This window comes from Atractosteus spatula, chromosome 9 (genome assembly GCF_055471065.1).
Source record: "Atractosteus spatula isolate fAtrSpa1 chromosome 9, fAtrSpa1.hap1, whole genome shotgun sequence".
Lineage (NCBI taxonomy): Eukaryota > Metazoa > Chordata > Actinopteri > Semionotiformes > Lepisosteidae > Atractosteus > Atractosteus spatula.
Window position 1 is genome coordinate 49,820,268 of NC_142714.1, and position 21,814 is coordinate 49,842,081.

Consider the following 21,814-nt stretch of genomic DNA (forward strand, 5'->3'; position numbering starts at 1 on the left):
CTGTCCCCGGACCTCATGAGACAACAAACTCAGTCCGAGACCAGAACACTACAGAAAAATAAATGACACCCAAGAAAACCCAAGACACTGCTCATCACGTTGGGCTCAGGTCCCTCACAGAGAGTCTCAAGTGTGTTGTTATTATTCTTCAAATGTGAAAAAAAAAAACTGAAACTGACTCCCACTGCCGTCAGTGTGATCTGCATGTCAGGGCAGGAACACTGTCTCCCATCATTCACCCCTCAAAATCAAAGACAGAGACCGTGATTCGTGTTTTTCCTTCATCGGTTTATTTTTGCAGAATAAAATATAACCATCAAAACTCAATAACGAAGCCGGCGCCTTCCCTGCTTAACAAGGCAGAGTGATACGCAGCAGGGAAGGGCTCCCAGCACAGTCAGATGTGTCAGCCAGCAGGCACGGTGAGGGACAGGGCGTGAGGAGGGGGAGGAGTCACAACGGGCCCGGATCCACCTTCTCCTCTGATACAGAGGAATAGCCCTGGATCATGAGCATAGACCCGCTGGACTCCTCCGGCCCCGGATCCAGCTCCAGGTCTTCTTCTATTTCTTGAGGTAATTTGGATAACAGTTCCTGCAGGGAAGAGACAGACACGGCAGAGTTGAAATAACGCTTTCCACTTCATTGCTCTATTTAGAAAAGAGCCTACAGTCTGTCAGAAAACTGAAATGGGTCCAACGGCCCTGTAATGGGGGTCTTCTTTCTTTTATTGGAACTGGTGATGCACGTTTCAAACTCTGTCTTCTCGGTGATGCCCATCATACAGATGCACGATGAAAACAGCACTAGAGGAGAAAGACACTCAATACCGTCGTCTCCTTGTCTTCTACGTCTGTATTTGGCTATTCTCCCCAAAAGGCCAAGGTTGTAATGAGTGTCCCCAGCCACCCCTCCTTGTCTAACAAATATGAAACATTCTTGCCCGTTTTACCCTCTAATAAAAAAAAACAGTGCAGGAAACCTGGAAAATGACATGAAAATCATTCAGGCTAGTTTTGGAACCCCTACAGGCAACTGTAAAGGCTTTTGATCATCTTATCAACTTACCGGCATGGAAAGGGTTTCTTGAACAGAGCCCTTCCAGCCCCTCTTCCTTACCTGCTGTTTCTCTGTGTTGTTGCTCTTCACAGCGACCAGCAGATTCCGGGTGAAGTTTTGTAGCTCGTAATATTTTTGTTTTTGGTTCTCTAGCTCGTTCTCCAAGAATCTGACCTCTTCGTGCTGAAAATGAAAGGGGAACGTCTTAGCATCTACCCGTGTTGAATGACCGGACTTTTTGTTTTTTTGCCAGCGTGAGCACCTGAACAAGGATGCAGAAACTATTGGTGAGAACTGGTTCCCCAAAACACAGGAAGTGGGGCACATCACACCATTCCTGCCCTGATCCCATCTCACTGGGTACCAATCCCGTATTCATGCGTTTATTTTGGAACTTCATACATATAAATAGCCAGAACAAGAACATCACACTAAAAGCTGTTATCAATTAACCTATGCAACTCGGTGATTAAAAACCCCCGAATCGAAGTCCCGACACTGAGTGGAGCGGACTGAAAATCTCCCACTGCAGTGGACGGTGTCTAGGCCAGCTGGCCACGTCACTGTCCAGCACTGTGGCCAGATCAGGTCACCAGCTCTGGTGCTGCAGAGCCACAGGCCTCCAGCTTTCAGCCTGATCCAGTTCCAGGTCTCTTACTGGCTTACTGTATGAAGAGTCATGTCATCGTAGGCCGCTGACTTAAACAAGAGCCCATGGACACAAGTGGACATTATGTACAGCAGGAACTGAATGCAGGGGACACCTCCTTGCACAAAAAGGGTTGTGGGTGCTGGGATCAAGCTCTCCAGCCATGCTGGTATAAGATTCCCTGTGAGCAATTCTAGGAGACAAATGCACGAAATTCCGACATGAATGAGCTACTGGTGGCCGAACAAGCAGTTAAAAGGTCTCCTCTTTTCTTTTTGAACTTGTATCGTTTTCCTTAGGATGTGAAATGTTAAGGATTGGAGTTCTTCAGGCTCAAGATGGGGGGTAAGTGGTTTGGGCAACATATGAGGTAAAACAAATATATTATTATTATAATAATAATAACAACAACAACAATAATAATTTCCAATACCATACTTAAAGAGGCATCCATAAAACAGCAGAAGTGAGCCTTTGCATTTGCAGTTAGAAAGCATAAATAGAATTGTTTCATGCTCCTCACTTGAAGAAACAGTAATAACACTGCTGTCTGCTGTCTTTCTCAAAATGGTTCCAAAGCATCTGAGAAAGACTTGCTTCCAGCCTCCGGGACAACAGTGCATTATGCAGACCCTGCCATACGACTGACTGTTAATGCTGCTCCACACTTTGTTGGTTTTTAAATGCACTAATCCAACTTCTCCGTGTTTGTCTTTAATGCAGTTTCAGGTCAAACGCAGCTGGACGCATTTCTACACTGTACAAGCTGGAGACTAAATTAGATCTCAACGGGCTTGACGCGCTCATTAAGAGGCAGCTCTGCGCAGAGGCACAGTCTCATGTTATAACTGGGGTAGCTCTGTGAGAGACTGAAGACGGCCATGAATCCATCCGCAGAACAGCACATGACACCCTTCCAGCAACCAGTCCTGGTCACAGGGGCTTGGTGTGTCTGTAGATTTTCAATCCAGAAGAAACTCTGGCTTCTAACAACACAGATCAGCCTATTGTTGGTTTGAGTGGGCCGAATGAACAACTCCTTCTAGTTCTGAAGGCACCCATGTTTCATAGAAACACTGGTCTTCTGAGACTAGGTTAAGACACCTCTGTTATTGTTAGTTGATCTTTAATTAACCTCCTGCTAAAGATCGGTTGACTGATTGAGGACGGACTGGAAAGAGAACTTGCAATGCAACGAGACCACTTGGGCGGCCCGCCCTTGTCCAGCAGTACCGCACCTTGTAGTCCAGAAGAGTCTGCATCTGCTCCACGTCTGAGCCACTCGCGTCTTCATCCTCCTCTTCCTCCTCGTCGTCTATTATTTCTATTTTCTGTTGAAAAACAAAGTGATTAAAAGAGCACCGAGCGGAGGGTGGAGCGTGGCCAGTGGACGGCACACTCACACTTGACACGCAGGACCTGCACACGTCCTCACACACACAGCTGGATCTGTTTCACTGGACAGGCTGGAGAGTGGGGCGAGAGGAGCTCATTGAGAGGTAGCTGTCAAGAAACATTCTGCCTGGTCCTGTTCTATAGAACTGGGAAAGTCTGTGAGAGACAGGTGATGGCTGATCAGCGCTCTAAACAGAAAGGGACACCCATTCCAGGTGGTTTACTGCAGCCACTGACAGCAGGTGAAACTGGACAATAAGATGTGAAAGGGATGTGAGGAGATAAGGCAGCAAATAGCACTGGCAGGTGAGTGGACAGAAAAGCCATCGTTGGCAACTGTGAAATGTTGTGCTTGCAAACCAGTTTTCCTTGTTTTCAGTGCGTGTTGTCCTGCTCTGCAGTTTTCTACCACTGCAGTCCCTGGCACCACTACTATCATTGGATTCCACTGTTTCATGGGTCAAACCCATCCTGACTCAACCAGCAACGCCATGACCAGTCCAGGGCCATGCCCTGTGACTCAGGCTCTTCCTCTGGTGACGTGGCAATCTACCCAGCCATCAGTTCTGTCAAACTGATATCTTTCAAGGGAGTGGACTGCTAGCTCCCAGAGTCTGAGCTCCTCAACAGTGTGGGGTCTCGGCAGAATACAGGACAGCGGGAGAGCCGTACCACGTTGTCAGTCAGAGCCGTGCTGTTTGTCTCTCCATCCATGTCCTCCCCTTCCTCTCGCTGGTAGGTGTCACTCACCCCATCTAGAGCAACAGAGAAGCCATCTGGTCACCCACAAAGACACCCAGTGTGAGGAGACCAGTGAGGGCCTGAAACATGTGGTCATTTGATTTACACCTACAGGAAGAAGCTAGACGCACTAGATCAATATGCTTCTATAGAAATGCACCCTCCCTCTCCCACTGACTCCCTCCCTTTCCCACTGTCTCCCTCTTCCTCTCCCTCCCTCTCCCTCTCCCTCCCACTGTCTCCCTCTTCCTCTCCCATCCTATCCCACTGGCTCCCTCTTCCTCTCCCTCTCCCTCTCCCTCTTCCTCTCCCTCCCTCTCCCATCCTATCCCACTGGCTCCCTCTTCCTCTCCCTCTCCCTCTCCCTCTCCCTCTTCCTCTCCCTCCCTCTCCCATCCTATCCCACTGGCTCCCTCTTCCTCTCCCTCTCCCTCTCCCTCTTCCTCTCCCTCCCTCTCCCACTGTCTCCCTCTTCCTCTCCCTCTCCCATCCTATCCCACTGGCTCCCTCTTCCTCTCCCTCCCTCTCCCACTAACTCTCTCTGACACCTCTCCCTCCATCTCCTGCTCTCTTGCTCCATGGACACAGCGGTATGAGACTCCAGCACAGACCTGGATCTCCAGATCCACTGTGCTTTTTAATTCCATAACAGTTGCATTTTTTCCAACTTAACAGCTTAATTTAACCGGTCGAGCAGCGGTAGTGGAAACAATAGGGACATCTTTGTCTGCTGTCATTGTTTTTAGAGGAATATTAATTAGCCAGATAAAAAGCAACGAGCAAGTAAAAGACAGCGCCAACTGCTCCCTGCAGAAGAGATGTGTGATGAACGTAGACCATTGTTCCTTTGAGCTTTCGAAAGCTTAATTAATCAGAAATCCTCTGCAGTGCATAATGGAACCAACAGTTATTTTTTCTCCCGCTAGACTTTGGCTAAGGATGTGATGTGTAAGTGTTGATTTTAGTAAATTGTCCCAGGAAGTCTGTATTACTCAAAACAGGCCTGGGAGACAGGAGTTCAGGATTCATGGACAAGATTTCATCAATGGTCTGTTTCTCGACCAATAGAGAGGCGAGGCAGAGCTCACCCAAGTCCAGCTCCTTTCTCCATACCCCAGCGGAATACACAGTAAACCCTGGATGGCCAGCCCTGGTCTGGGAGAGGAGGAACGCTTAGATCATTCATTTCTAAAACATTTAACGCAAAGCCTTGCAGCAATTCTGTTATCAAGCCTACGGCAGGTGATGTGTCCAATAAAAGTAATTCAGATATCATTAAAATGATCACACAATTATTCTGTTCAGAACCTGGGCCCACTTGACTGTAGTGAACAAATGAAGTTTGTAAACCAGCTGAAAATGTACATTTCTGAAAGATTTTCTAAGCAGATGAGAAGGCCATAGAAACCATAGAAAGGTTTAGGGCTCTCTGGACTCAAGGCTGAGAGCCTGTCCAGTATGATCAGGAGACTGGGGGAATAGGACCAGGCCCCTGACTGAAATACAGCTCTGGCTAGCAATGGTCTTTCTTTCTTTTAATTGCTTTTGTTAAAATACATTTTGCGTTTTTGCCTAATTGGTTGCTGCTGAACAAATGCCAGATGGGTCAAGAGGTACATTTGAGCAGTACATCTGGACCAACATTTCTCACGCCTGGAAAGCAACGACAGTTTTCAGTTCTCGGTGCGCCTGGGCTCTTAACGGCTTGACTGATTTAGACTCATCTGGTCTAAATCAATGGTTCCCATTCCTGGTCCTGGAGGAACACTGTGTCGCTGCTGTCCCAGCTGAGCTCTAAATCACCAGCGCTAAGCGATGCTTAGAATTGATCTGCTGTCTTGTTTAGGCTCCTGCTTTAGTGTTTCCACACAACTTCATCATACAAGTCATTACCCAGTCTCTCCTTAACCGGATTACCCTTATTTCCGACTAAACAGCCATTAACAGGCGAACGGTTTATAATGGACAGGCACAGGTGGGAAGGACAGTTTATTTTACTTATTATTATTTCAGGCAGCACACCTGAATCACCTCAATGAGGAACTGGCCTGATTCCAATTACAAACAGCAGCCAGAGCTTTAAGGGCTGAACACCAATTTAAAATGCTGCCCCAGGTGGGAAACTGAAATCCATTAGCCTGGGATTCAGAACTCATTCACAGCAAAATCCAGCAGACACAGCGGTACCCCAGAACTAGGGCTGGGGTTGGGAACTTATGTTTCCATGACCACTGCTCAAGGTCAGGCTGCAGTGCTGGGTCTCTCACTACAGGAACGATCGGCTCGGTTGAGAGAGCTGAAAGACTGAGTGTCGTAGCGGAGGAAGGCAGAGCAGTCTCACCCTCGGACAGACAGATGGACACCTCGTCATTGTGGTCACTGTCCTCAGCCAGCTCGGGGGTCTTGGCTGTCTCTCCACCAGGGGTCCGCCCTCCCGGCGACCCGGGCTCTGGTTGGTCGGTGAAGTCGGCCGGCCCGCCCTTTGGGGGCGGGATCTCTATCCCCATGAGGCGGTACTTCCTGCGGCGGTTGCCAATCCAAGTCTGCAATGGCAGCAGAGAGAGAACAGCCCGGGCAGTCGGTCAGTGCGAGCAGCAGAGTCCGCGCTCTCGTCACGGGGCGGCCAGGAGGAGAGGAAAAAGAAGAATGTAAAAGTGCACTTCAGCTAATGCCAGCTCATTCAGCACACTCTATTGAAGTGACCCAGCAGGGGCTTCTTCTAAGCACACTCAATGCTAAACCTGCGAGAAACCTAATGACAGCTATCAAAATGTATGAGACACTAGTATGTGGCTTCCAAATCTGATTATGTTAAACAGCGCAAGCCAGCGGGGTGCCTGGATTAATTTATTGATTATTCTGGAGCTCAGAGGAGGGTGCACATTATCTAGATGATTGCGACAGCAGCCTGCTTTCTGAGCTGCACTTTCAAGGTAAGTCACATCACCTGCCCAGAAGTGCAATTACAGCAATTAAGTGCTTAACCAGGAGAACTGAGCTAATGCTTACCACGTTATAAAGGCTTCAAGGCTTTGCACTTTTATTGAAATTGTCCTAAAACGGGCGGAATGGCTTGATTTGACAAAACCCTCCTCGTGGTGGTAAACGATTTTGTTCTTGTTTGATTTCAGCAATCTGTGTCTGTATAATACAGACGCCAGAGCCATTCCCAGTGGCAGGTCTAAGGACTTCAGCTTCTCGGCTTAGGTCACGGACTGCGTGATTATTCAGGAGCATTCCCACCCTGCCGGACTGAGGCCGAAGCCAGATGTTTCCTGCAGGCGGAGATGGGGAAAAGTGCCCATCTAATGAATTGACACTCTGGGGAATGACATTCGTGCAACATACAGCACATATACTCAAGTACAGAGACTCCTTTCCATTTTTGTTTTTGACCAATGGATTGTGATGAAAGAGGGGTGCATTTGTAAACTGCACAATTAGGTGTTGGGGAGTGTGTCTTCTCTCAATCACCCATTGAAAAGTACATAGTTCACTTCCACCCAGTTTCATTAAAGGGCTTGGAAACCCCAACACAGACAGACAGATGGCCCAACGCTGGGAGACACACTGCCAATAAAACATGTGGTCTGGCAGCTGCAATGCAGTAGACAGTCAACCTCTTTATTCATGCAAGAAAAAAAAAAGACAAAATTCTAAACTATGCCCCTCTGCTAAAAATGACACAAATCCTTGATGAGTAAAGTGCTCTACCCCCAGATTCCCAATCAGGGCTTTTAAAATCAGGACTGAGGTGAAACACACCTTGAAGTCACTGGGCACTTCAAACAAATCGATTATAATACTGTAATATCTCATAGTGGAAAACCACAGTCTTCTCTGGCCTGACATACATTGACCATGAAAAGGACATATTCTGAAACCAAAGATATTCATTTCTAAAGGAAACTATTCAGAAATATATGTATTCAGCAAAGCACCGCTTACACAGGTAAACACAACACAGATGAAAATGAGCTCCCTATTTCTGTCTACAGAAACCATGAACAGTGTTCCAGCACTGTGTTCTCACACAAAACCCCCCGTGTTCAGTAACAAAGTTCTTAGCTACAGATTGAATTTGTTTTTTATTATTTTGTGATGAATTTGATTCTTGCCTGCCTTATAACCATGCTCTCTCTTAAGAATTTCGCAGGATGGAATTGATTGTTCCCTAAAGAGTTCACCTTCCTGCCCTGGGGAACAGCCCCTCCTGTGTGTCAGTTTTCTCACACAGTACTCAGCTGCCCCACCTGCACAAGCTTTCAGACACCCAGAAAGACTCCTTCAGTGTTTACTCCCACAGATTAATAGGTGCCTGCACCGTTCTCCATCCTGTGCACATTCCAGGATGAAGGAATTCAAGGGCCACTTAGCAGGTGTGTCACTGCCAAGAAGGTGTAACCAAACCCCAGTCGCTGCACATTTACAAAATCCGAAGTAACAACTCTATCAGCTTCTCTTGGCCTCTGTGGCCAGTGCTAAGATGAGGCTGAGCGTGCAACAGCCCAACATGAACACCAGGGGGAGCCTTCTTAATTAATGTAATGTGCTGGGCTGGTTTTTTTTCTTCTGCACAGGAAATGGCAGGCATGTGTTGTGCTCCATACAAGAGCTCTCTCCAAATAAATCAGAGGGCCAGGATCGCTGGCCTTGTTTTCAGGCAGATTGTATCTTCCTCAAGGAAGGAAGTACTTGGATGACAATGAGGATAAAATCTCTCCCCCCCCCCTTAGTATATGTTTTAGTAGCAAACCTTGTAATGGGAAATCAGATAAACTGTGTTTGTCTGAAGGATTATCATGTTCACCATCAATAAAGCATGGATCTGGTCAAGATCCATACTTGCCTGCCCAAGCCCTCTGGAATTCAGAAAACTATCCAGAAACTTGTGCTTGGAAAAAAAAAGAAAAATGTTACATTTAACAGACCCTGAAATCTGTAGCATTGTGACATTAAGTATATACAGCATAAAGGACATACTTTGCACATATTTTAATTGACATTTGTAGGAAAATAGAACAGTCTTTTAAAGTCAAGGCAAAGACCCATGGAAGACAGTGTACTGGGGGAGATATTAAGCCCATTTAGCCAAGCTCTGTCAAATTAGTACAGTCAGCCTTGATCTAGAGATAACACAGCTGCAAAAAAATCCCATGCACAATGTGGAGCAGACACAAACATGACCTGCTGATTGGCACCTTAATCTCAATCACCACGCAAAGTTTGACATAAGAGAAGGCTTTTATACCAGGGGCATGAGAGTTCTCCTGGCACAAGCCTGCTGTGTGGTATATGTATTGATGCTATTTCATCTCAGTTGACACTGTTCAGACTGCATGCCACTTCACTGGACTTTCTCTGCTGCTTCATGCACTGTGTACATTTGCAAAAGCTAATGAGTTTCATCTCATATTACATCTGATTTTAAATGAGTTTTTTGTAACCATAGAACACGCATGCAAACTACTGCACAAGAAAGTGCAGTTAAAACTGAGAATAGGAAACGCTTCTTTGCACCAAGGGCGGTGGGAGTATGGAACAAGCTACCCTGCCATGCTATCAAAGAAGATACCCTAACTTCTTTCAAGAAATGACTGGATGAGCTCAATAATGACCTAACTGCCAAACAGGCTCAATGGGCCTGATGGCCTCCTTTTATTTTTGTAACAGTTCCTATATCCTTTTAATTGCATTTCTTCTATTTCAGCCCTTGTAATAGATCAGGGCCAGGTGTACATATTTCTTTATGCCCAGTCTTCTTTGAAAGACTGTACTTTATTTTACTGGTTAGTAATTTCAACCACGGCTGCCTTTTTTTCCTCTCTTCCTTACATTAAAAGTGAACAAGGTCACCTTATGTAAAGCCTCCCTCAGCCACCCCCCCTCTCACAAGGCCATCGGCCTCATTCACTGATGAGCCTCCACCTGTGCGAATCCCATTTTCTGTGCTGTGTTACAAATCAATACCGCATTGACCCCCAGCACTATTTATATAGATATATGAAGCTGCTCCTGAGGTTTCTCTCTGTTGTACAGCAGTACTGCATCTATTTCTGGGTTCCTCTTCCCCAGAGAAGTGCGCTCCGTCTCTCCAGATTTCCAAACATCCTGTTATTTTAATCAAAGCTGCTGTAGCTATAACCCAGACTCCAAAAACACGAGGGCGGTCAGTTTCAAGAGGCCTTTTAAGTATACTTCCAGCATCTAGATGTTTCCATACTCCTTCGTGTCCTCTCCTGATCCCTCTCTCCTCACCCTGCTGATCCCTCTCTCCTCGCCCTGCTCCTTCCTGCTCCCTCTCTCTACTCCAGTTCAGGACTTCTCTAACTGCTCACTGTCTCCTCTCCCTGATCTGTCTCCCCTCCCCACTCCCTCTCTCCTCTCCCTGATCTCTGTCTCCTCTCCCTGATCTCTGTCTCCTCTCCCCGCTCCCTCTCTCCTGTCCCCGTCTTCTCTCCCTGATCTTTGACTCCTCTGCCTGATCTTGTTCCTACTTTTCTCTCTGCTCTGTCCTCTTACCTTAATGATTTCGCAGTCCACACTGAGCTCTGCAGCCACAGCTGTGATCTTCTCCCTGCAGATAGAGCCCAGGCTGGTCATCCCATTGTCCCAGAACTTCTTCAGTGTGGCCAGGTCCCTGTCGCTGAACTGAGTCCGGTCCTGCAGCTGCAAGGAACAGACAGAGCCGCTCTCACCTGGGGCATCTAAACTAAACACAGCATCTTCCAAAACCAAAGGGATGAACATAAGGTTCCCATTGCAAAGCAGTTTGACGTATTTCAAATTCTACAAACTGCAGGCTCTTGTAAAAATCATTACGTAGAAGTCATTCATGGACAGCAGAGGAATCTCTATAGTTGTTGATGATTTTATAACTGGACCTCTGTTTTCCTTCCAAAATTATACATGATAACAAAAACCACCTCACACCAATTGGCAGCACGCACACACCACAGTGTGCAGCTTGTAAAACCTATAATGGATGAAAGTACTAGGATGAAAGAGAGCCTTTACTGCCTGAGAAAGATTTTCTGTTCATCGTTTTGATGTGCAGACCCCCTACCCCCCCAGAGAGCTTCTCACAGTCACGCAGCGGGGGGCTGTGCTGCTCTGTTGGACCCGAGCGTGTCTGACATTCTCGCGCACAGATCCCACACCACCCTCGCTCCAGGCCGGGATCAAAGCTACACCTGCTGCCACCCTCCAGCCCCGCCCCTTCAGCACGGCATATGAAAGCCCCCCTGGGGCCCCACTGGTCTGGCAAACTCCTCATTCATGCGGCCGAGCTGCAGATCAATACCCTCCCAGCCCCCACAGACAGCTCGCGCCCACCACTTCGATCCACTCCGGTCCAACCCTAATCAGAGTCCTACCCCTGCGGGACACAGCTCTTCCTCATGGAGGGCCTTGTACCACCCTCCCAATTCAGCCAAGTTCTCAATCAGTCAATCAATCAATCAATCAATCAATCAATATCCCTTATTGATTAATAAAGTCATTGTGTTCAAGTTCAGAGTCGAGTCAAGGTTAGTGCACCCCGGCTCAAAGGAAACCCTTTTACATTACAACCTGGATATAGTCCATTACAGTACAGTACATTGTGCTCACTAAAGAATCAGAAACATGGCACAAAATCACCAACTAACCTCAAAGCCTAACGTCAGCTTTACCACCCCCCCCCCCCACACACACACACATTCCCAGCCACAAGGACAATCAAGCACACAGATTGCTGTTACCATCATCACCATCAGCACGGTTCTGGACAGCAGTAATGATATTAACTACATCACGCTGTGATCCACACTCAAAGTCATCCCACTGCGCTCTTAACCACAGCCACAACAACAGCCCGGTCCTGAGTGGCACTAAGGGGGGGAACTGAAAATTTAGAGCGAATTTTGGGGTGCACTATGGGGTGGGGAAAGCACTTTTAAATGCTGCCAGTACTCAAGTGACAAGTAGGGGTTAATTGCCTAGGTACAGAGCCAAGTCCAGATTAGTGCATTCAGGCTGAAAGAAAACTGTACCCTTACCACCTGGATACAGTCGGCAGGGCGTTTCCTCTCCAGGCTGTGCTTCTGCAGAATCTTGTTGACTGTTGATTTTATCCTTTACTTCCTGACCCTCACTTCTCCAATTTCTACAGTGCGGAGTTGTATAATTGCACAGCATCGCAACTGCACTTCGCACAAGCCTGCAAGGCTCGTAAAGCAACCTCACACCACAGGCAACCACAGCCACGAAGAAAATGAGCAAACGTGATGCTATTCGCTTTAGGTTTAAAATGCAGAACGGTTCGGCCACGAGAGAGATCTCCCGCGCACTAGAGCACACTGCCAACAAGGCGAAGGGGGGCGTGGGGTGACGGGCACTGTTGGCACTTACTGTCCTCTTCCGAGAGTTGCTCGTGATCCAGGGAACGGTTAGATTGCCCGATACCTGCAACCAACACGGAGAGGAGAGAGGCGTAAGACTTCACACCACCAGCTCTGGGGGGGGGTGGGGGGGGGGCGCGCAGGAGACATATTCACACACAGAACAGGCCGTGGGCAGTCGAAACCACTTCCTGCCACAGTGGCACCAGCTAAAGCCTGGCTCGGCGCCCTCTGCACCCCACACAGACAGAGCTGCAGTGCCAACTACCCCCCCGACTGCAGCTCGGCCGGGAGAGGCCCTGGATAACAGCAAGGGAGATGAGGAACAGGAGGATCAAGCCCTGTCAGAGGCGTGTTCAGGATTCTTATGGAGGTGACATGTTGGCGCTGTGGTTGGCTGGCACGGCTGCCTCTCAGCGCTGGGGTCCGGCATTCAATTCCAGACCCAGGGTGCTGTCTGTGTGGAGTTTGCATGTTCTCCCCGTGGTCTCATGAGTTTCTTCCAGGTGTTCCCACTTCCTCCCACAGTCCCAAAACATACTGGTGGGTTAAATGGCTTCTCTGAAACGTGGCCCTGGTGTGAGTGGCACAAGTGGAACAAGGCATACCCACACATACAACACACTGTGGGGTGGCAAACAGATGACTTTATCACATTTTTTAGTCTTCTGTTTTACACTTAGGTGAAGTGAGCGATTTATGATGCTGCTTAACATGTTGCTGTCAGACCGCGAGTCTGAAATTCCAAGGCCTTTCCAAAAGCCGGCTCATTCACTAGGAGAGCAGTCTTTCCCCCGTTCCTTCTGCCCTGCTGGAGAGACCTTACCTCCACCCAGCCTGGCCGTGTGATTGCTGCACTCATCCCCAGGAGGTCGGAGGTGCTTCATACTGCCCTCCCCAGCAGACGGTGCTCTCAGGGAGTCCTGGCCAGCTAGCTCGTCAGAGAGGCCCGTCTGGCCCGTGGAAGCGCACCCCGTCCGTGCCTCTCCGCTGGCTCCAGGCCAATGTTTCGGCACATCAGGCCCAGCCGAGAGCCAGCCTTGAATGCTGAGCACGTGCACACACGCCCGGGCACAGGCACGGGGCGGGGAGACGGCCGCACTCACCTGGTAGTTGCCGACTCTCTGCGGCGAGCCGTGGCTGGGCGCTGCGCTATGGCCCTTGCCAGGGTACCCCCCGCGCGGCACCGTGCTGCTGAAGAGGGCGGTGTGCCCAGGAGGGTAGTGAGAGGAGGTAGATGGGGCCTGGTATCCCCTGCTGCCGGGGTACGGGGCTGTGGGCGATGAGTCCGAGGAAGGAGGGGTGACAGCGGCGGGGTTCCCCGCGCCGGCCCCTGCCCCGCTGTGCCCCGGCACCAGCCCCCCGGGACTGTCTCTCTGCCGCAGAGCGCCTGGCTCCGAGCTGCTGCTGCTGCTCCTGCTGCTGCCGCCCCCCGCTGGACAGATCTGCATCTGCGCCCCCATGCTGGCCAGCTCCTCCTCTCGCGCGTACTCGTCGTCCGCGTCCCCGGTTTCCATGGCAATGGAGAAGCAGCTCGTGCTGTCGGGCACCCGCGTCCTGCAGCCGGCCCCCCGCTGCCCCGCGGGCTTCTGCTGGGGCTCCCCGCCGCCCCTGGGGGCCAGGGTGAACACCTGCTGGATCCTCACGCCGGCCTGCGCCCCGCGGGGCCTGGGGGCAAAGCTGGGGTGCGGAGCTGGGCCGGAGGAGGGGGCGGGGGGGGGCGGCTCGCTCAGGACACCCCAGGGCTGGTGCTGCGCAGGGAACTGCCTGGCCCAAGTCCGGGGGGCCCCCGCTGGCTCTGCCCCAGGGCCCCCGGCCCCAGGGAAGGACCTCTTGACCTGGCAGTAGGCAGTGCTGGGGGGGCCCGCCTGCAGGCCCTTCCGGGGCGGCGCGGCAGGCTTGCTGTAGACGGGGGAGCTGGCGCCCCGCAGGGGGGTGTGCGCGTGCGTCTGCGGCGGGGGCTTGGGCGCCGTCTTGGCGTGCTGGGCGAGCTCCACGCGGCTGGAGGACTGCGCCAGGGTGTAGACCCCCGTCACGATGACGTCGCTGGTGCTGCTGCTGCAGGGCGGGGAGGAGGAGGAGGAGGAGGAGGAGGAGGAGGAGGGGGAGGAGGAGGAGGCGGGGGGCAGGAGGTGCGCCAGCGGCACCCCCCGCTGAATGCCCGACACGCCGCGCATGGCCGCGATCTCGGCCGCCAGCACGGCCCCCGCTATGGCCCCGCCCCCGCCCCCTCCCGCCAGGCCGTGATTGGGCGGGCCCTGCGCCACTCCGTTCTGCTCCGTCTTGGAGGTCAGCTTCCGGCGTTTGTTCCCCACCCAGGTCTGCCGGGAGAAGACAACAGGAATGAGAAAAGTTGTCTGCACACATTTCCACAAACCCCCTTTGTTTCTCTGACCTTCATCCGAGATGTCACTGCTACAGTCCGTATGTCCACTGAGAAAGAACTGCCCAGTCAAAGCAAAAGGACTCGATGGGGAGCTCGTCTCCAGAAAGTTTTATTCTTTCTATGAACTCAAAGGCTGGATCTTCAAACCAAACTCTGAGGCTGCAGGCAGCATTTAGTTAAAGGCTCACTTAAGTCTCACCAGCTAGGTCTTCTGTATCCTAATAATATAAACTCTAGTAAAGTACTACAGAAACAGAAGAGTCTGACCCTCATACTGGTTCTAGTGTGTATGGACTGCACCTCACAGTTGCTACAGTGGACACAGTGAGAGTGCAGGAGTGTGCTCAGACAGTGCTACAGTGTACACAGTGAGAGTGCAGGAGTGTGCTCAGACAGTGCTACAGTGCACACAGTGAGAGTGCAGGAGTGTGCTCAGACAGTTGCTACAGTGCACACAGTGAGAGTGCAGGAGTGCGCTCAGACAGTTGCTACAGTGCATACAGTGAGAGTGCTGTAGTGTGCTCAGACAGCACAGCAGTGCACACACTGAGAGTGCAGGAGTGTGCTCAGACAGCACAGCAGTGCACACACTGAGAGTGCAGGAGTGTGCTCAGAGAGCACAGCAGTGCATACAGTGAGAGTGCTGTAGTGTGCTCAGACAGTGCTACAGTGCACACAGTGAGAGTGTTGTAGTGTGCTCAGACAGTGCTACAGTGCACACAGTGAGAGTGCTGTAGTGTGCTCAGACAGTGCTACAGTGCACACAGTGAGAGTGCAGTAGTGTGCTCAGACAGTGCTACAGTGTACACAGTGAGAGTGCAGGAGTGTGCTCAGACAGTGCTACAGTGCACACAGTGAGAGTGCAGGAGTGTGCTCAGACAGTGCTACAGTGCACACAGTGAGAGTGCAGGAGTGTGCTCAGACAGTGCTACAGTGCACACAGTGAGAGTGCAGGAGTGTGCTCAGACAGTGCTACAGTGCACAGAGTGAGAGTCCAGAAGTGTGCTCAGATAACAAACAGTGCACATAATGAGAAGGCAGTAGTGTTCTCATTCAGCATAGCGGTGCACTAGTGATGTGCGGTTGTGAGAAACGAACCCGCACCCACCTGACCCGATTTAAAATGATAAAAGTACTGACCCGAACCCGGTCGGAACCCGCTCCATTAGAAATTACACCGATCAACAGGGATGCGGGGGTCGACTTTTTTTTTTACCTGCACCTGCCCGCGGTTCTGAGAAACGAACCTGCACCCGCCCGACCCGAATTAAAATCTTTTTCTTTTCAACCCGAGCCCGCCCGACTTGCGGGTGGGTGTGGGTCAGCCCGCGCATCCCTACAGTGCACCCTGTGAGAGGGTAGCAGTGAATTAGGAGTCTTACCCTAACCACACTGAAGTCCAGCTTGGCCTCCTGGGCACACTGCAGGATCAGCTGGAAGCAGCTCTTGCTCTGATTGGTCATTCCATTGTCGTAGTAACGCTGCAGGATACGCTGCTGCTCGGCAGTGAAGACAGAGCGCAAGTTCATCTGCAGGGAGAAGACATGTCTGTGTGGCATCCTCCTAACTCCCTCAGTAAACTGGGGGTGGCCTGCTCTGCACGGGTGTTTTTTCCCTTTGCTTTCTGCAGTGTGACACACTATTACAATACCTCTTCAGGGGGCCGTGCTGAAGGATGCAGGTGACCTACAGCTTCAACACAAACTCAAGTGTAAACACTCCCATTCCTTCCCCATTACCGGCTCATCTGCACAAGATGACATTCCTACACATTGCCAGCTCTTCCTTCCAGTTCGGTCTTTCATGACCCAGGTGAACTACTTACACACTATAATTCCTCCGAAGACTAATAACAGGAAACTGTACCTTGAGTGAAATAAATAGTTTAAGTAATCCACTATAAAGGACCTTGAAAACGCACATATATGTCAACGAAAATGGCTGTCCATCCTTCCAGAGGACAGCAACACAGCTGACAAATCCTCAACTAAAATGAGGAGAAGAATGAAGAATTTGGAAAGACTATATATTGCAAAAATGGTCACATGGCAACCTTTTTTTAAATGAATTAAAAGTTTCAGCTCTTGGCTGCAGATAATCCTGAATCAACACAGCGATCTGCAGCACCCGGGATAACTGAGCAATTAAGGATCAGTACTTGACTTACTGGAAGGTTCAAAGGCTTTTGAGTTATTGACTCCTTAGACCAAAGGAGGACTGAAAAGCTTGCAAGCGTCAGGCTGTCTGATCCTGGGCGTGGAGAGCCAGGGTATCTGCAGGAGCTCTGGGGTCTCTGGAAAGCAGCAGCAGCTGAAGAGCCGGGAGACTCGGCTCAGCTGGTGCCCTTAAACCAACAACAAGTGGTTGCAGCTCAAGAGCTACCGTCAGTGGGAAGGGAGACCTGTAGACACACCAGCCCCTCCAGAACCGGGACAGAGACCTCGTGTGATCTGCAGATATCATTCACATTCCACCAGAGGCCTGCCCCACCCTGCTGCTCTCCGTCCCAGCGGAGAGCAGTGCCCTGACTGAAGCCCCCACTGGCCCAGCAAGCGGCTCGATCGGAATATTTGCGACTTTCATTTTCTACTCAGAAGTCTGGGACTATGTTTTATGTGCGAAACGCTGCAGTTGAGAAGCGAGTCCGGAGGGCTGAAACCAGACCAGCGCATCAACCGGATCCTGTGACAAAGTCAGTTAAGGGATCGGTTGTGTAACACAGAGCTGGGCTGGAAGAGGACCCAGCAGTGTGGGGTCACCAGGACCACGGTTGGGGGACCCCTGTATCATACTAACATGCACGCAACCCCGCGTGACATCACACGGCTGCACCAGGGCCACACAGCCTGACACCTCTCCAATTCAGTGCAGCTCTTTAAAGGCACCTGGCTCTTTAATTGCGATACGGATCCCAAGAACCAATTCAATAATTTAGGAGCTGGCTGTAGCAACACCCTCACCCGGGGGGGCTGTGAGTTAAGTGTCCCTGATCAAGGGTAACAGCTTTAGAACAGGGGTGTCCAGTCACGGGCCCGGAGGACGTGAGTGTCTGTACGGTTCTGAGGCCTGGGGTCCCCAATCCTGGCCCTGGGGGCACCCCCACACCTGCTGGATCTCAGTGCAGCTGAGCTCTCTGCTTAAATCCTTAACTCAACCAACATGTCAATTGGTTACAACATTTTCACGTTTGTACTCAAAGGCTGGATATTTGAATTTGGTTAAGAAACAACAACAGTGACAGGCAAGCTCTTACATGTTTAGGAACTGAAAACCAGGAGTTTGCATTAAGCCCATTATCAGGCCGATTCACGATTCAACTGTCCGAGTGCTCTGAGGAGGAACACAGACCAGCAGGTTTGGGGGGTCCCTGCGGCCAGGATCAAGACTGAACCCCTGTTCTAGGTCTCCCCGGCACCAGGAGAGCTGGCAAAGGCTATTCAAGGTAAAGCGCTGCCACTCAGCCAATAACGAGCTGACTGATCTCGTGAGGAGCCGAGTCTCAAGGAAAACGCGCTCTCGGGGACCACAAGGCCGAGGAAGGAGAGGACAGAGAAAGTCAGAATAAGACAGGGGTCCCGGCCTGGTCGTGGTGACCCCCACACCTGCTGTCGGCACCCCTTCCTGCCCTTATTAGATCACTGACGCCCTCCAGGGTCTAAGCAGTCGCTTCACTGGAATATTTACATTTTGTTTCTAGTCACAAGTCTGGGGTTTTATTTCGCTTACAAACGACAACAACAACAGCTCCCACCCGTGTAAGACAGCTCACATGCATCTTATTCTCATTAAGTCAACGGAGGGCTCGAAGGTGTCAGTGGAGGCTGGGCTGGAGCCGAGACACCCAGGTGTGCGGTCACCCGGACAGGGAGAGGGAGCCCCCGGAATACGACATCGGCATCTGCGGCTTGTTCTGGTTCCTCATCGGGAGCGGGGCCATCAACCCGCCGGGGCCGAGACAGTGCGGTTATTTATAGCGATCAGTTATCGCCACCTGTCATTCTGTCAGGCTGACGGAACTACCTCAGAAGGCGGAAATTAAAAGAAAAAAAAAAACCCCGCTCCTGTCTGTGTCGTAAAAACTGTGAATAAGTCGTAAGTAATCGCAAGCCCGTGTAAAGCTCAAAAAGAAGCCGAGTTTCAACACACATTAATCCATTCAGGTTGACGTCAAAACAGGAAACGATGCATATTAAATACAATTGGCATGCATATTTATTCAAATCCCCGGTGTTTCTACCGAAGAAAATAAACTATTCTGAAACCGTACCTAATGACATAACAATTTTCTTATTTTAAAACTCAGATAAAATGGGTCTGAGAAGCAGTTAATCATCACAAGGAGAAGAGTACAGAGAGCACCGCAGTTCGTTCATTCCTTTTGGATCGCCAGGAATATTCAGAATTGAGCCAACAAACACAAAAACAAGGGATCTTGCATTTTGAGACGAGTGGAGGTAATATTAATGCTTTGTGACGCCGAAGACACGAATCGAAACGCGCCGTACCACCAACAGTTCATTTAAGTGTCTGAGAAACTTAATGGCGCTATGGATAGACGGCATCAAGTCAAAAGTCAAATAAGCAAGCTATATTTGGTAGAAGCGGTTTCGCAGGCGCCCCCAAAAAAGACCACTTTCACGGGGGAAAAAAACATATCGCATTGCCTGGGTAGATTTCTCAGCACCGCGCTTTAGCGATCACAGACGGTAGTTCAAAGCTTACGAAATAGGAAACGTTTACTTTAAAAATAAATGCCAGCGAATTCATTAATGACGGAAAAGGCTCAGACAACCCCTCTCTTCCTGCCCGCGGTCAGGCAAGGAAAGGGTTACGTCATCCCTCGCTGGGCTTTATCTAGCGGCTCAGTGCGCATGGCCGCTGTGCGCGCTATTGATTGCATTACAAAGAGCGCTGATGATGAAGAAAAACACACATCCACCCAGTTCACGACAAGGGCAAAACTGATCGCCGGAATAGAAAGCTTGCACAGGAAACCAGTGCGGTAAACTTTCGAACTTATAGCTCCGGGTAAGGGCGAGCGGCGCGCCGCGACTTCTGAGGCGAAGACTGTGTGGATGGAAAAACCGGGCGAGGTGCCGATAAGGAAAACATCGCAAGGCCCTGGAGGCCATGCGCCTGCATGTAACTAAACTTTTTCTTTAAATGTGTTTTTGCGGTTTCCCCGTCCTAAGTTGGGCTGCAGTCTGAGCCCCCTGCTTTTCCCAGGGGGCAGCCTGGCCGCCTGCCGAGAAGTACGGAAAGCGAGGAGATAAATAATTTGCCAGATACCTTTTTTTTTGGTGAGAAATCAAGCGAACGCTCGAATTCAGCAGATTTCTTCCCGACTCCCTGCGCCAGACAATGAAATCAAAACGTCCGATCATCAATTCTAATCATGATTGTGACGTGGCGGCAGACAGGAGCCAATGGCGGCCCGAGATCAGGACTGTGACAGCCGCAGCCGCCTGAAAGCCGAGCGCCGCTAGCCCGCCCACCATTGACTTTGTCGGGGAGAGAGACAGAGGGAGGGAGAGCGAGGGAGACAATTTGTGGCTGTTTGTAGTTACTGACCCCCAGCCCTCTGATTAAGGCCGATCCCTCTTTACCCCCCCACCCCTGCAAACCGCGGGAATGAACTCGCAACAAGCTGTAGCTCTGTGTAATAAAAGATGATGGGGGGGGCCGTCATGTGCTCAAACCGATAGCAGTGTGAATGTAGTGAGGTAGTTTCATAAGGTTACTGGGGGGGAGAAGGGGATGGAAGTGAGGTTTAAGAAAATGCTCCGATATTTGATTATCCTGCATCAATGGGAAACGCATTGTCTCTGAAGCCTTTATAATTCTGACCAGTGAATAATCGTTTTTTCAGCCCTTTACGTATAGTGGGGCTTTTTATAGGTAACACCCGATCTCCTGTATAGTTTGCATAAAATAATTACCCTCTGTATAACCAAAAAAATGGGAGAATAGTCTTAAACTAAGCCAAAAAAAAACATCACATCAAGAAGAATGTATGGTTTTGCATGTATGCATTAGACTTTAGAACAAGTCAGTAAAGGAAAAATCGACAGTGGCTACATTTATTTTATTTTTTTACATTCATCAATAGTTCTATAGGTATATAAAAATAAAGATACCAGTAAAACATTTAAGTTATACCAATGTACAGTGTGTGCAGACAGTTCATAATTAACCTACCTCCTATGTATTTTGGTATATTTAGATCACTTGATCAATAAATAATTATTTTATTTTAATGTACCAGGGGTTTTATCAAAGTATTGAACTTTGGAATTTATATTTTAATTGATTAATAATGCCCCCTCCCACACAACAGACTGACACAATAATGTTTTAGAGCTTGTGGGAGCTGGCTCAGTGTTTTTCAACTGAAGGCATTTTGCAAACATAAAATGAGTTTCTAAAATTGGTAAACACTGCTGCTCTGTGGTGACGTGTCTTTGCTGTGAAACTGTTCATCACTGACTCCGTTTCACTTCCGAGATGTTGAATCTTACTGACTGTTCACGGTTTTCAATGCAATACTTCCAGTGTAGTTTCTAAATAAGTTTTAGACCTCATTTCTAAAAGCTAATTCCCAAGCTATTTCCTTAGCACAGTTACACTGCTACTCTCTTGGCTCTCCCAAGATCCCTGTGGCCAGCTGGGTGCTTGTAGTTGTGGGACACACAATTATCACTGAACCACCTGCGCAAGGGAGGGACCTATAGAAAGACAGGTGGTTCAAAGAGTCTGCCAACATTTTCTCATCTCTAGTAGCTGCGAGAAAAACACAATCCGCTTTTCGAAAATGAGGTAGGTATAACAAAAACAATTGGTGATCAATTCTGGAGAGGGTGATTCTGGAGAGGGAAGAGGTGATAAAAATATTACCAGTATTTTTAAGCGCATATGAGCAGAAACAGATTTAAATCCTTTTTATTTATAAAAAGGTTAATAACTTTTTATTTATATCCCTTTCCAACATCATGTGTTGTTCATCATGCTGAAAAGCAGAAAGAGAAAAGAAAAACTCACAATGTGTCAGCCACTTCAGGAATCCACAATAACATTATACAATGGTACGTTACCGTTAGAATTCAGAAACTCACCACTGTTCACAGCTCTAACCTGGCTCTGGTGGGGTTTAAAACAACAGAGCACACAGCTCTGAGTTCTGAACATGTATAAAAGATCTTAATG

General features: G+C 49.5%; 1 protein-coding gene across 1 annotated transcript; it reads right to left on the bottom strand.

Annotated features, from left to right (window-relative positions):
* Positions 1-267: 267 nt before the first annotated feature.
* On the bottom strand, positions 268-20,025 carry hdx (highly divergent homeobox). The gene is made up of 10 exons (XM_088925657.1): positions 19,901-20,025; positions 15,994-16,140; positions 13,332-14,546; positions 12,236-12,289; positions 10,367-10,513; positions 6,186-6,387; positions 3,776-3,858; positions 2,947-3,039; positions 1,120-1,242; positions 268-594 (listed from the first exon to the last, which is right to left on the bottom strand). The coding sequence occupies exons 2-10, from the start codon at positions 16,138-16,140 to the stop codon at positions 454-456; spliced, it is 2,205 nt and encodes a 734-aa protein (XP_088781783.1). The 5' UTR covers positions 19,901-20,025; the 3' UTR covers positions 268-453.
* Between the last annotated feature and the right edge of the window lie 1,789 nt (positions 20,026-21,814).

Coding starts and splice junctions, on each gene's coding strand:
- hdx (XM_088925657.1), bottom strand. CDS start 16,140: ATGAACTTGCGCTCTGTCTTCACTGCCGAGCAGCAGCGTATCCTGCAG. Junction 14,547..15,993: donor TGGACTTCAGTGTGGTTAGG/GTAAGACTCCTA, acceptor TTCTCCCGGCAG/ACCTGGGTGGGGAACAAACG. Junction 3,040..3,775: donor CGGCTCTGACTGACAACGTG/GTACGGCTCTCC, acceptor GTTTTTCAACAG/AAAATAGAAATAATAGACGA.